The 14,259-nt window shown below is 38.1% G+C and overlaps 1 protein-coding gene across 12 annotated transcripts in view; it reads right to left on the bottom strand.

The window, feature by feature from the left end:
• DLG2 (discs large MAGUK scaffold protein 2) overlaps positions 1 to 14,259 on the bottom strand; it is a 2,175,949-nt gene that overhangs the window by 995,101 nt on the left and 1,166,589 nt on the right. For 2 of the 12 annotated variants that reach the window (XM_049891093.1, XM_049891095.1), the window contains exon 1: positions 959 to 3,602. The exons of the other annotated variants lie outside the window; for them this stretch is intronic. In XM_049891093.1, coding sequence (XP_049747050.1) covers positions 959 to 1,036 — 78 coding nt within the window. In that variant the 5' untranslated portion in view covers positions 1,037 to 3,602. Of the gene's footprint in view, positions 1 to 958; positions 3,603 to 14,259 lie in introns of those variants that run through there. 12 annotated transcript variants of the gene reach the window in all.

Here is a 14,259-nt window from a genome sequence, read left to right as displayed (position 1 = left end):
TTGAGGGGAAGAACTGTGTCACAGGGCAGGACGGCCATCACTGGGTCAATCTCTCAAGTAGATTTAAAGGCAGAAAAGGGCCTGGGCCAAATATTGCATCCTCAGAGTAATATGGAAAATCTCAGTTTCACAAGATTTTGCTACCTTTAGAAGTTTCCCCAACATTTATCAAATTGGATACTGATTCCCTAAATATGACGATTTGGCCAATGCCTCAGAAAACACTTCTGTTATCCCCAAGTTCCTACTGCATCCTAGGACGTACAGGCCATTTTAATTTCACAGAGAAAGATAACCAATGAGCAAACTATACATGGAGATTCTCTAGAAACAACTGCATAAAAGAAATACAAAGCCATTCTCTAAATGCTTATGACTACCCAATTATAAATTTAATTCTTCCTCACCATAACACTTTTAAAATGATGGCTTTGTTGTTCTGAAAAGATATCAAGTACCCCTGTGGAGCCTGGTTGATGTTACTGAAAGTCCTAAATATGTGCTCCTAGGACACAAACTAGGACACACTATATACTAGAGAAAGGCTCAGGTATCTATAATGACCCTTTCAGAACCAAAGATTATAGTAATAAAAATAATGCAGTATAGCAACAAGTTTACTAGAGAGCTCCCTTAACAAGCAAAAAATGCAGCTGCTAGACTGCTTTTATCTATGTCATTTAAAGGAATATTAAGTTTCTGTGGAGATACTCTATCAATTGATGATTTCACAAAATATTTTGAATAGCCAATGATCCTGCTTAACACCAAACGCTCCCCTCCCAAGTGAGCTAGGCACCACGAGTTACCCCTTCTCCAAGTGGCATGGACCACATTCACAGAGAGAGGCAGGCTCTCAACCCAAGCTAATAAAGGCTGCGGCTGTACTCAGACCAGCAGTCAGAAGCAGGCGGTTGGCAAATCACAAAGGTAATCTTCAGCCCCACTAGTTCCATACCTTCTCTGATTTCGCCTTCCTGGCATTGTGCACGAACCTGCGACCCAGCTTCTTGGCATACCAGATAGAGGCAAACATAGCGATGCCAGTGGAAGGAATTCACAACGAAGCTGCTGCACAATCAACTTCCCACTTCGGGCTCCCGGGCTCGGAGACAAACGGAATCCGGCTGGAGCTGTCACTTGCAGGCTGTTGCGTTCTCAGTTCCTCTCATGCTGGTTAGCTGAGGGAGAGGGTGGGAGGAGGGAGGGGGCTGGGGGGGGAAAGCAGTCCTGTTTGGCCAGTATGCAGGTATATTTACATCCTGCCAGCAGGAGATCCGGGTGAGGCGGGTGCTGCCTCCCTAGCCAGCTCACACACATCCAGTCGGCTAAGTGTCTGTCTGCAGTTCTTAGGCACCGTCACCGCCAAACTCCATGTGTGTCAGGAGGAAGGGAAGCCGCAGTCAACTCGTCCGGGAGGCGGATCTCCTCCTGCTCTGGGCTCCGGCAGTTGCACTCCTCGCTTGGCTTTGCTCTGTGTTAACTGTACGTGCTGGCGGTAGTGGCCGCGCAAAAAGAGATCCACAAACAGCCTTACAGGTAAATCAGCCAATACAGGAGCTGCCAGGCAAGGGGGAGAGGCCACCACCGCCACAGCCCTGCAGGCACAAACAGGTGTCCCTGGAGCTTGAATCCCGGCGGAATCCACCGAGAGGACTAACGGGTTGTCAGGGTGGCTAGAAGAATAAGCATCCCTCTCTTGCTCCCTCTTCAACAGGACGAGGGGTAAAGGGAGCAGGATCATGTGTCCTCCCAGATGCCTCTATGAAGGTCCTTAGTTTTTGGACTCATTGTTTCTACCTTCATAGCAACTAGACCCACTCTCTTGAGCACAGGTTTTTCTGGGTGGGGATTAGGAACGGAGAGAGGGCTTAAATCTATCTTTAAACTAAATTAAGCAATTCAATCTGTTTTTTTTTTTTAATTCCCCAGATTTTTCTTATAGCGATTAAAAAAAAAAAAAAAAAAACCGTTGTGGTCCAGTCGATGCTGACTCATAGTGACCCTACAGGACACAGTAGAACCGCCCCATAGAGTTTCCAAGGAGCGCCTGGGGGATTCAAACTGCCCCCCTTTTGGTTAGCAACCGTAGCATTTAACCACTACACCACTGGGGCTTCCTCTTATAGTGATACCCAGTGTTAAACGATGACTGTAGTATCACCTTTGGAAAGGTAGACTTATGGCTGCTTTTAAGCCATGCTCCATCAAAGAGTTTTCACGTTTTATTCTACCACTAAGTGCTTACAACTTCAATTGTAAGGGTTTAGATTCCCAATGCAGGCACTGTTAAGGTAAAGTCAATTTTAAGAGACAATTGTTCTCCCAAATGAGAGATAATGTTTACCCCTTTTACCAATCCTATTGGAGAACAAAAAACTGATCATGTTGGCAAGGAAAACCTGCCTTCCATTGACACAAAAACTTTTAGAAGCAATTCAGTAAATATTTTCCAGCTAGTTGGATAGGAGCGTCTACGAGCATCTACGGGACACAGAACATCAACACTTTTGTAAACCCTTCAAAAAAAAATTTTTTTTTTCCTTTTTTTTTTCAGAGGAACCCCCTTCTCTCGGCTTGTCTCTTGAGGTCTAATCCCATAGAGGGTTGGGCCTGGAGTCAACTGAATGCTGGATTCTAAGTGTATTGGAGGTCCGTGTAGGCAATTGCAGGTATAATAAAGCAGTGTGCAATAGTCAGAACACACGTCCGTGTTATTCACTAAGCTAACCCCTGTGCCTAGGACAGTGCTTAGCAGAAAGCATTCACTATATGTTTTGTAAAATAAATGAATGGCCTGGATTCTAAGTCTGGCTCTGATTCCAACTGGTTTGCCTCATTTATAAATTAAAAGAATAGGTCAGATAATGTTTAATGTCTTTTCCTGCCCTATGAGCTTATGATCCGGTTTCTAGGTTTTCATGTGAGTATTGAGCAGAATGGAGCCCCAGTGGCACAGTGATTAAGAGCTATGGCCGCTGACCAAAAGGCTGGCAGTTTTAATCGGCCAGCTTCTCCTCGGAAACCCTATGGTGCAGTTCTACTCTGTCCTATAGGGTCACTATGAGTTGGAACTGACTCCGTATGAGTTGGAATCAACTCGACAGCAATGGGTTTTACTGAGCGGAAAGCTCACCAGGGGTATAGCCTGTGGTGAAATGACTCAGTGTTCTGAAAAGCCAACGGTGGCACCCTTGGGATAGCCCAGCTCCTTCTACCTTCTTTGACATTCCTAGCTGCCACCCAGGTGTGGTTTTGCCATTATTTGCTCCTTTTGCTCTATGCTCTCACTTCCTACGAGCTCTACTTTCCTTCAATTTCCTGTTGACACTCTTAAGACAACCCCCGTGCAAAGTTCTCCACATCATACCCTGTGCTCTTAGAAGAAAAAGTGCCACAGAAATCCAACAAATAACTAACTCCTGCTTAGTTTTCAGGGAGGTACTCAGCAGGACCACAGCTTACCCTAATATTGTCATGATGCTGAAGGTATTCATTATGCCTGCATGCAAGTTTGTCCAAGCCATGTTGTAGTTAAAAGAATATTCAGTTAACAGAATAAGTGTATACAAAGGGGAGAGAAGCAACTCCCTCTAAATTAATGAGTAGGAAAGTCTGTTTTTAACATTTCATGATGAAATCAGACAAAAAGTGGTGAGAAAAAAAAACAACTGAGCTTTCAAACCACTGATATCCTAGGAGGGAATCAAAGAAGGTTAATTTACTCTGATCAGAGTGTCAGATAACAAAATAATTTCTGAACTCTCTTCATAAGTTAACACTTTCTAAGTCACTAAAACTGGAATCTGGAGATATCTTTGATGTTAGGTCATTTTGTTTGTTTTACTTTTATCCTGAACCTTTACCAACCTTCCACATGCACCTGACCCGTAAGGCTTTATATAGTAATTTAATATAAAAAAAAAATTAATATAGTAACATTAAATTTGTACTAAATTTATATTAAAGAATTCTAATACAATAGAATTCTTTAGAAAGTAAGTTGGGCATACCAGCAAAGGATTAACTTTAAAAATAAAAATATTAACTATTGATTGTTGAATAGGCCGTTGGAGGTAGAAAAGCAGTGTGGGTAGGACATTTGTAGTGACAGCCCGTGCTCATGCTATGCACAGTGCTTAGCACAATGTACAGATCTGATATATATTTGTCAAAAGAATTTCTGACAAACCAGGAAACTCCACAAACTAGGAAAGTTTGGAAGAGTCAGTAGAAATATATCCACACATTTGCAGTTGTAAAAGTTGTTTGAAAGGTGGGTGTCATGTCAATGGAATGAAGTCACTGCCATATTTTTACAACCATCTTCCCTGGGTTCTCTGTGAGCAGAAGAAGGTGGCAGCTGCCTACAGTAAATCCTAATAGTCTCTAACCATTGCTCTGCTGATTAAGATAAATAACTTTTGTAGCTCTGCTGTGTAGAGAAAACACATTTTTTGGACGCTTTCCATCTGTGTATTGTCAGTAGCTGGACAGACCTTTTCCTTTATAAATTTACTTTTAATAACTCTCATATGACAGAAGCCTACCCGTGCAGCTGAGTTTGAGATGCAACATTAATCCTCTTAAGCAGCTTTGGGGTTCATGCCTCAACACACACACTATGTGAGCCTTCTCTGAGTTCTCAGGGTAAATGCAATGTTTAAATCAAGCTTTTTATTAAGTGTTATACAACTACATTTTCTGCCTAACACATGACCAATTTTCTTTTAAAAATCACATATTCATCATAGGTAATTATAAAAACGGAGGTAAAAAATTAAACCCCAGACTAATATCTGGTTGCTCCCAAAACTTGCTAGATTCAGTGTTTATTACAAACCAAACACATGTTCGAGACATAAATAAACGGGTTAATATACAGAATCCGTAAATACTCAAGGTTTTTTGCTTGGTGTATTTGAATATTTGGTATTCATATTTGATGACCCTTTGAGATCTCTTATTAGTCCATCATTCAACAGCAGGTATAAAATGTACATTACATAGAATATATGTCTAAAAGAGGATAAACATAGTATTTGACTTCTACAGAGAGCAGTAGAACATGGAAGATAAAAATGGCTACGTCTTGGTCTGTATGTATGTGTATTATTTGGGTCTTCTGCAATAAGAATGTACTCCGGTATTACCTGTTTGATTAAAAAAGGTAAGCACCACAAAAATGTATTGAGCACTTACTATATATCATACACTGAGGACTCTAAAATAAATAACGTACAAGCCCTCCTTTCTAGTATAAAGAAATAAATTTCAAGAAAGAATGGCATTATAAGAGGTGTATAAAAATGATGTGGGAAATCAGGGAGGAAATAACCAACTGTTCTTTGCTTTCTACATGATTTAAGCCCATTAACAAATGTTAGCTAGAAAAAGTGCAATCATTACTACTTAACTATAAAAAAGATAAAAAATAGCTAAATCTCCCTGCATGTTTTATCTCTATGGGCAACTGGCAAAAAGCTCACCATGAATATATATGTATATTAGAACTAATGTATACAATCTGACCCACTTGCAAAGAGAAAGACACTTATTTTTGCCTCAAAGAAAAAATCAGACATGGACAAATGTGGAAAAAAAAAGTTTTGTCAGTCCAAATAATAAGTTCGATGGTTATAAATAGACTAAACCTACCTCTTTTTCTCTGCTCTCAAAACCATTAAACTCATTCTTCAAGGCTCAAATATCTTACATGTACTTTCTTTTATATGTTTAATCATGACATGTTTTAGGCACCCAGAAACGCAAAGAAAATAATACTCATTCAGGTAGCCATCACCCAGATTTAATAAATGTTAATATTTTGCCTTATTTGAGTCAATTAATTTTTGAAGAAGTAAACTCTTCTTAAAACCTCCCTACGAAACCTCACCTCACATTCATTTCAAAAGCGGTGCTCGATAAACATTGCTTCATCTGTCCCATTAAAGCACAGACAACTTTCTCTAGAGTAAGTGCTTGGAAATATAATTGGTGGGTCAGAAGGTGTGTCTATATATAATTTTGTGTGAGTAAAAATTGCTTTCTAATTTACATGATTGGAGCCGTAGTGGCACAGTGGTTAAGAGCCTGACTGCTGACCAAAAGGACGACAGTTAGAATGCACCAGCTGCTCCCTGGAAACCCTATGGGGCAGTTCTACTCTGCTGTATAGGGCCCCTATGAGTCGGAATCCTACTAGATGGCAACGGGTCATTCAGGTCAATTTACGTTATTAGTATTTTATATGAATCCTACATCCTCATTAACACTTGGTATAACCAGATTTATTGATTTTTTTCCCCAAAGGGCATAATGCTATCTCCTTGGAATTTAGTGCACATTTTCCTGATCACTAGTGATTCTTAGCATCTTTCCATATGTCTATTGGCCATTTGGACTTTCTTCTTTTCACAGGGAAGCCCTGGTGGCGTAATGGTTAAGAGCTATGGCTGCTAACCAAAAGGTCAGCAGTTCAAATCTACCAGGTGCTCCTTGCAAACCCTATGGGGCAGTTCTACCCTGTCCTATAGGGTCACTATGAGTCAGATTTGACTTGAGGACAGCAGGTTTGCTTTTGGCTTTTCTTTTCATAGGCTTTGCCCGTTTTTAAATTGGGTTATATTTTTTTACTGACTTGCAGAATTACTTTACGTATTCTGAACTCTAATCCTTTGTTTCACACGTTGAAAATCCAGGTTCCCTGTCTCTGACTTATTTTTTAAATTCATTCACGTTTTATCATAGAATCTTTGTAAATATTTAAATGCGCTCAAATTTATTATTGTTTTCCTTTCTGTTTGTACATTTTTGTAAATTCAGAAATTTCCCCATCCCAAGTTCATAAGAAAAATTCTTATGTTTTCATCTAAACAATTTAAATTTTTTGTTTCTTATAGTCTTTAATTTTTTTTTTAATATTTATTGTGCTTTAAGTAAAAGTTTACAAATCAAGTCAGTCTCTCACACAAAAACTTATATACACCTTGCTACACACTCCCAATTGAAGTCTGTAATTTTCTGAATGTAAGGTGTATGATAGGCATCCATTTTTTCCCATATTAATGTCTAACTGTCTCAGCACCATTTATTTACATTTTTGCTGTTATATAAGAATGCTATTCCTTTTCTTTACTGATTTATGACACCACCTGAGTCATATGTCTATATCATATATGTGTACATATAAGTCTGTTTCTGGGATTTTTTTTTGAATATTGTATTTTTATTTACGTGTGTCGATACTTTGTTGTTGTTGGGTTTTGTTTAGTCCATTTCAACTAAGAGTGAACCATGTGACAGAGCAGACCTACCCCACAGGGTTTTCTTGGCTGTAAACTTTATGGAAGCAGATCGCCAGGTCTTTCTCCTGCTGGGCAGCTGGGTGGGTTTCAACCACCAGCCTTTCAGTTGGCAGTCAAACACTTAGTTGTTTATACCACCAGGGCTCTTAATCACCATGCTTCATAAAAATCTTGATAACTAAAGGGCGAACTGTCCTTTTCATTTGATTTCACTTTTCAATTTCATTTTCATAAATTTGTACGATGGAGTCCTTTAATGCTACCCCAAATATTCTATGTTATTATTTTACAGTATTATATTTCCATGTTGTTAATGCCCCATGAAAAAGCTGTTACTATTACTAGTATTATTTTATTTTCTACAATTTAAGTTTTCTTTAAATGACCCCCACATGTTATCTATTTATTTTCTCATCATAATTTTTACCGTCCAGGCCTTCTTTCTGATTTAAATTTTTTTACTCACTGATGTACAATTTTTCTAGTTCATTCTGTAAAAGTCTGTTACGGTTAAACATGCTTAATCTTCTTCCATTTTTCCTGAGGGTGTCTATCTTTACATCACACTGTAAATAATAGCATAGATAACTGGAGATTTCTAGACTGACAATGATTTCTCCTCAGAACTTTGTAAAGATATTATTCTACTGTTCCTGGCATCTGTTTTGGTTTGTTTGTTATTTATTTATTATGATGAGATGTCTGCTATCAGCCTAATTACTCTATTATAAGAAATGCCTTTTTTCTATGGTTTAAGAATTTTCTTTGTCTTTATTGAACTGCAATTTCACTACAGTATTTTCTATCTTTTTAATACCGTTTGGAACTCACTATGATTCTCTAATCTAATAATTAAATATCTCATTCAATATCTCTTCTAATGTTTCTTCTTCCTCATTCTCTCTCTTCTCTCCTAAAATTCTATTATATATTTTCCTGGACCATTTTATTCTACCACCATATTACTTACGTCTTCTAGCTTCCCTCCCCTTCCTTCTCTTCGCTAATTTCAGTCTTATATCCTCTGATCTATACTCTAAAATGACTATATTCAGTTCTAATCTACAGTTTCTCCTAACCACAGAATATTTACTTTCAATGAATTATTTTTTTCTTTAATGTTTAGTTTTATGTATTTCTTTTTAAAATCTATCTGATCTTTTATCAGGGCCATTGTTCTTTTATTACAGTTTTATCCTTTCCTCTATAATAATTTAAAACATTTATTTTGTAGCATCTACCTGATACTCGTATTACCTAATTTTCTTGGAGGACTAATCCTGCTGCTTTCACACGTAGTTTATGGTTTCTCTATGTCATTTGTATATTTTTATTCTGGGTTCTTATTTAGCAAGACTGTACTTTCTGTGGGAGTCCCAGGGGCCTTCAGTTGTACAAGTGTTGCTAAGAACAGTTCCGCACATTCTTCTACTACTTGCCTAGACATTTCAATAGGTCAGGAGCAGTTTTCATGTTAAATTTTTAGTTTGGTTCCCCCCACTCAAAAAAGCTAAATTCATTTCCCCCACTCCCCCCACTTATATTGGACCCTGGACCCATGAATAAAGTTTTTTAGAACCCTTTTCATTTAAGCTCTCAGTTTTATGCAGGGGTCTCAGTTTCATTTATCTTCCTTTGGTGATTCTAAGGTCAGTGTCTTGCCCTGCACTGGCATCAAAACTATACACTCTCACCCCAAGGTCCTTTATTGAGTTTCATATACCCCTGAGATGCCATGGTGTCAACCGAGGAACTTACTACTCTAATCATCAGTTTTATCAACAAAAGCAAGTCAAAGTGGCACATGTCTAACCCCCAAACAACTGGTGAATGTACAAGTATGCATATGAGGTTTCAATGTTTAAATAAGCATATGGGGCAATAGTATGTAGAGAATTTCCTGCGAAATATTGCATGAAGGAGATTCCAAAAAGTCTTCTAGTTAAAAGCACTACAATACAAAAATTAGTTGCCTAAACTTAGCAGTCAGATCAATTATCACCACCATATTTAAGACCTTGGATAAGTTATATTAACTTACTATAAAATGGGCTAATAATGAAAATCATTATTTTGTTGATATTGATGATCAAATGGGATAACACAAGTAAACTATTTGGAGTGATGTTGGCACACAGTATGCATGCAATAAAAAATGTTGCTTTTAATTTTACCCATCCTCTAACTTCCAGAGAAGACAAATACCACTATAGTTTAGAGCACTTGGTGGATTCAAACTGCCAACCTTTTGATTAGCAGCTGTAGCTCTGAACCGCTACGTCACCATGGTTTCCTTAGAAAGACAATGCTTGCTCATTATTATGAAGCAGGGAAGAATGATTTTTAAAACTCCCTTTGTATCTGTGGAGCCGTAGTGGTGAAGTGCTACGGCTGCCAACCAAAGGGTCGGCAGTTCAAATCCACCAGGCACTCCTTGGAAACTCTATGGGGCAGTCCTACTCTGTCCTATAGGGTCTCTATGAGTAGGAATCGACTCGACGGCACTGGGGTAGTACAGTATTTGAGAGCTACACTTGCTAACCAGAAGGTCAGCAGTTCAAATCCACCAGCCACTTCTTGGAAACCATATGGAGCAGTTCTACACTGTCTATAGGGTCGCCATGAGTCAGAATTGACTTGATGGCAATGGGTTTGGTTTTTATTTATTTATTTTTTATATTTGTACTTATCCATCTCCACCATTAAAGTCTATCTTCTTTCTTCTTAAGTCCTTGCCCCCTTTATAGGCCATTAGTAGAGAAGACAAATCAGTTTCCATCCTCTTGTAAAAATATTTCATAAATTCCAAGACTTTCCATATCACAAGTGTCTCTCTCTAGGCAAAATAGCTTTTTCTTTCTGATATTTTTTTTAAAGAGTCTTTTCAGAGGCTCTCTTCATTTGACAAACCTCTCATAAAAACTCAAATGGATCCTGAACTTATATGGTAGTTCTGAACCCACATGTTGTGATTTGCTCAAATCCTTTAAGTTATGCTACAACTGAGAATATAGACGGATATGGTGATGACGAAAAAAAAGAATGTGGAGCTAAGTGGGGGTAGGTGAGGAGCAAAGTAGAAGAACATCAGCCAGAAGCCAAGAAACAGCCAGTATCTAATGGAAAATGAAAGAACTTTGATTTTTAAGTATAACAGACAATACAGTAAACAAAGCTATAAGTAGTTTTTCTGAAAGAGCTACACAGTGGTGAAGGATGGGTAATTGAATAATTTTATAACTGAGAATGTAACTCAATCCTGTAAATTCACATGTCCTCCCAAAGCATGCCACCCACCCAACATGCCACAAATACAGATATTTAAAAACAACTCACTTAACCTGAGCCCTTTGGAATGGGAACTTTCCTATAAATTGTAATTCAGTTAGGCAGCCCAGGATTCTAGCTATCTCAATAACAGAATTGGTAGGGTGCTAGTTTGGGGAAGCAATACTCTTGGTTTTAATTTCATTTCTACCTGCTGTCTTACCTCTGGTGTTGGACTACATAATAAATCTCTAAGTTCCCCCTAAGCTCAAATAATCTAATAGTTCATGATATTTACTACCTCAAAATTGATCTGTAATACAATGATCTTTAAGTTCAGTGGTCATTTTTGGTGACCCTCTAGCCCTGCCATATCGTCCCTTTTTCCCTGACACACTCTGCATTTGCATCTTTTCACGTGCTGTTTTCTCGGCCTTCAGTTCTATCTCTTCACCTCATTTCCTGTTCCCTGTCATTTTCCATATAACAAATCCTTAGACATGTTTTGAGACTTCGCTCAAGGAATCGCTATGAAACCTATCCTGGACGCTTCAGACAGAACCAGTCATTCTCTTCCATGTTTTGATACTATTTTGTATGTAACTCAGTTTTAGCTTTTATTACATCTATTTGTGATTATTTTGAACTTACTTGTTTCCTGTCAGATGACTGTAAGTAATGCAGGAAAAGAACCATATTTTCCTTATTTTTTTACCCTCAAAGATCTACATAGTCCTTTGCACATGGTAGAAAAAAGAAAAAAAAACACTTGTTGTCGAGTCTACACTGATACGTGTTTCAGATCAGAGTAGAACTGTGCTCCAGAGGGTTTGTCAGTGGCTAATTTTTTCAGAAGTAGATCCAGGTCTTTCTTCTGAGGTATGTACCTCTGGGTGGGCTCCAACTTCCAACCTCTCTGTTAGCAGCTGAGTGCATTACCATTTAGGCCACCCAAGGAATCCTTACACATGGTAGGCACTTAGTAAACATTTTAAAAATAATTTAATAGTTATTTGCTGAATGAACATATTAAAAAAAAAAACCCGCTTTGAATAAAACTGCTTCACAGTTCTGGGAGAAGAGAAATGGAGGCACTACTATACAGACACGCAGTAAGCATTATTATCGCCTTCTTTGTTCATGGAAACCCTTGTGGTGTAGTGGTTGGTTAAGAGCTGTAGCTGTTAACCAAAAGGTTGGCAGTTCAAATCTACCAGGTGCTCCTTGGAAACTCTATGGGGAAGTTCTACTCTGTCCTATAGGGTCACTATGAATCAGAATCAACTTGATGGCAACAGGTTTGATTTTTCGTTGGGTTCTTTGTTCACATTTTTATATCATACTCTTCATACTATGAGGTAAGTCAAAGCCACTATAAAAAGGGTTCAAAGTGATTCAAAAATACTATTTCTAAAGGGAAATCAAGGATTCATAGCCTACCATTTGTCAGCCATTTTTACATTTTGTAATTCCTCCCCTTTCATAGGCAGAGTCTTTTGCAAAATTAAATAGATAAAATGGCTTTAAAAATAAATAAATAAACTCCCTTTCATTTCCATAAAAATGAGACCTGCTAATGAAAACTACACTCAAAAACATACAGACCATTCCATTTTCCATCCTGCCACCTACATAAAACTGAAACAGCAGCTGCTAAAACCATCAGTGCAAATGTCAATTGTAGGCAATGTTACTGAAAATATTCCTGATATTAATTGCCATCTTTCTGCAGCTTAAAAATATATATAGTTTTAAAAAATGTGTACTAGCATCACTGTGTTGTATCCTTGATGGTTAAGTAAGGAGAAAATGAAAAAAAGTCTGACTTGCTAGGTGCAACCTGTATGTCAGCCACTTTACATTAACCATCTTTACACGAAGTTAAAGTATCTTGCCATTAAGATACATAAAGCATTTTATCCACTACAGTACTTAGTATACATTATCTCAATGTTTATTTAACATCAGCTACTTTTGTCATATTCTCATACTACCTCTATTGCTGTTTATTTGGGAGGGTTATTTTTAAATTCAATTTGACTCACTTTTTATTTATTTATTTTATTGCAATGCTAGAAGTGCTTACTCATCTGTCAAGAAATTTGGAGGACAGCTACCTGGTCAACTGACTGGAAAAGATCCATATTTATGCCTATTCCAAAGAAACGTGATCTAACAGAATGCGGAAAATAGCAAACAATATCATTAATATCACATGCAGGTATAAGTATGGTGAAGATAATTCAAAAACGGTTGCAACAGTACATTGACAGGGAACTGCCAGAAATTCAAGCTGGATTCGGAAGAGAATACAGAATGAGGGATATCACTGTTGATGGAAGATGGATCTTGGCTGAAAACAGAGAATACCAGAAAGATGTTTGCCTGTGTTTTATTCACTGTGCAAAGGCATTTGACTGTGTGTATCATAGCAAATTATGGATAACGTTGTGAAGAATGGGAATTCCAGAACACTTAAGTGTGCTCATACAGAACCTACACATAGACCAAGAGGTAGTTATTGGAACGGAACCAGGAGATATCCCACAGTTTAAAATCAGGAAGAGTGTGTACCAGGGTTGTATTCTTTCACCATACTTGATCAAATAATCCAAGACACTAGATTATAAGAAGGATTGAAGAAAGACTCATCAACAATCTGTGATACACAGATGACACACTGTTGCTTGCTGAAAGTGAAGAGGACTTGAAGCACTTACTGATGAAGATCAAAGACTACTGCCTTCAGTATGGATTACACTTTAGCATGAAGAAAACAAAAATCCTCACAACTGGACTAATAACCAACATTAGGATAAATGGAGAAAAGACGGAAGTCATCAAGGATTTCATTTTAATTGGATCCATAATAAATGACCATGGAAGCAGCAGTCAAGACATCAAACAACATATTGCATGGGGCAAATCTGCTGCAAAAGACCTCTTTAAAGTCTAAAAAAAAAAAAAAGATGACACCTTGAGGACTAAGGTGCACCTGACCCAAGCCATAATATTTTGAATTGCCTCATATGCATGCAAAAGCTGGACAATGAATAAGGAAATCCAAGGAAGAATTCATAAATTTGAATTATGGTGTTGGTGAAGAATACTGAATGGTTGCCAGAATGTCTTGGATGAAGCACCACCAGAATGCCCCTTAGAAGCAAGATGGAGAGACTTCATCTCTTGTGCTTTGGACATGTTATCAGGAGGGATCAGTCCCTGGAGAAGCATATTATGCTTGGTAAAGTAGAGGGTCAGTGAAAAATAGGAAAACTCTCAACAAAATGGATTGACACAGTGGCTACAACAATGGGCTTAAACATAGCAATGATTGTGAGGATGGCGCAGGACCTGGCAGTGTTTTCATTCTGTTGTACAGAGGGTTGCTATGAACAAATAATACGAGAAGCTGGACTATATGAAGAAAAACAGGGCATCAGAATTGGAGGAAGACTCAACACCCCGCGTTACGCAGATGACACAATCTTGCTTGCTGAAAGTAAAGAGGACTTCAAGCACTTACTAATGAAGATCAAAGACCACAGCCTTCAGTATGGATTGCACCTCAACATAAAGAAAACAAAAATCCTCACAACTGGACCAATAAACAGAGAAAAGATTGAAGTTGTCAGGGATTTCATTTTACTTGGATCCACAATCAACAGCCATGGAAGCAGCAGTC

Source organism: Elephas maximus, chromosome 7, assembly GCF_024166365.1.
Source record: "Elephas maximus indicus isolate mEleMax1 chromosome 7, mEleMax1 primary haplotype, whole genome shotgun sequence".
Classification (NCBI taxonomy): domain Eukaryota; kingdom Metazoa; phylum Chordata; class Mammalia; order Proboscidea; family Elephantidae; genus Elephas; species Elephas maximus.
The sequence above is the reverse complement of the archived record's forward strand: the minus strand, read 5'-3'. Positions and strand labels throughout refer to the sequence as shown.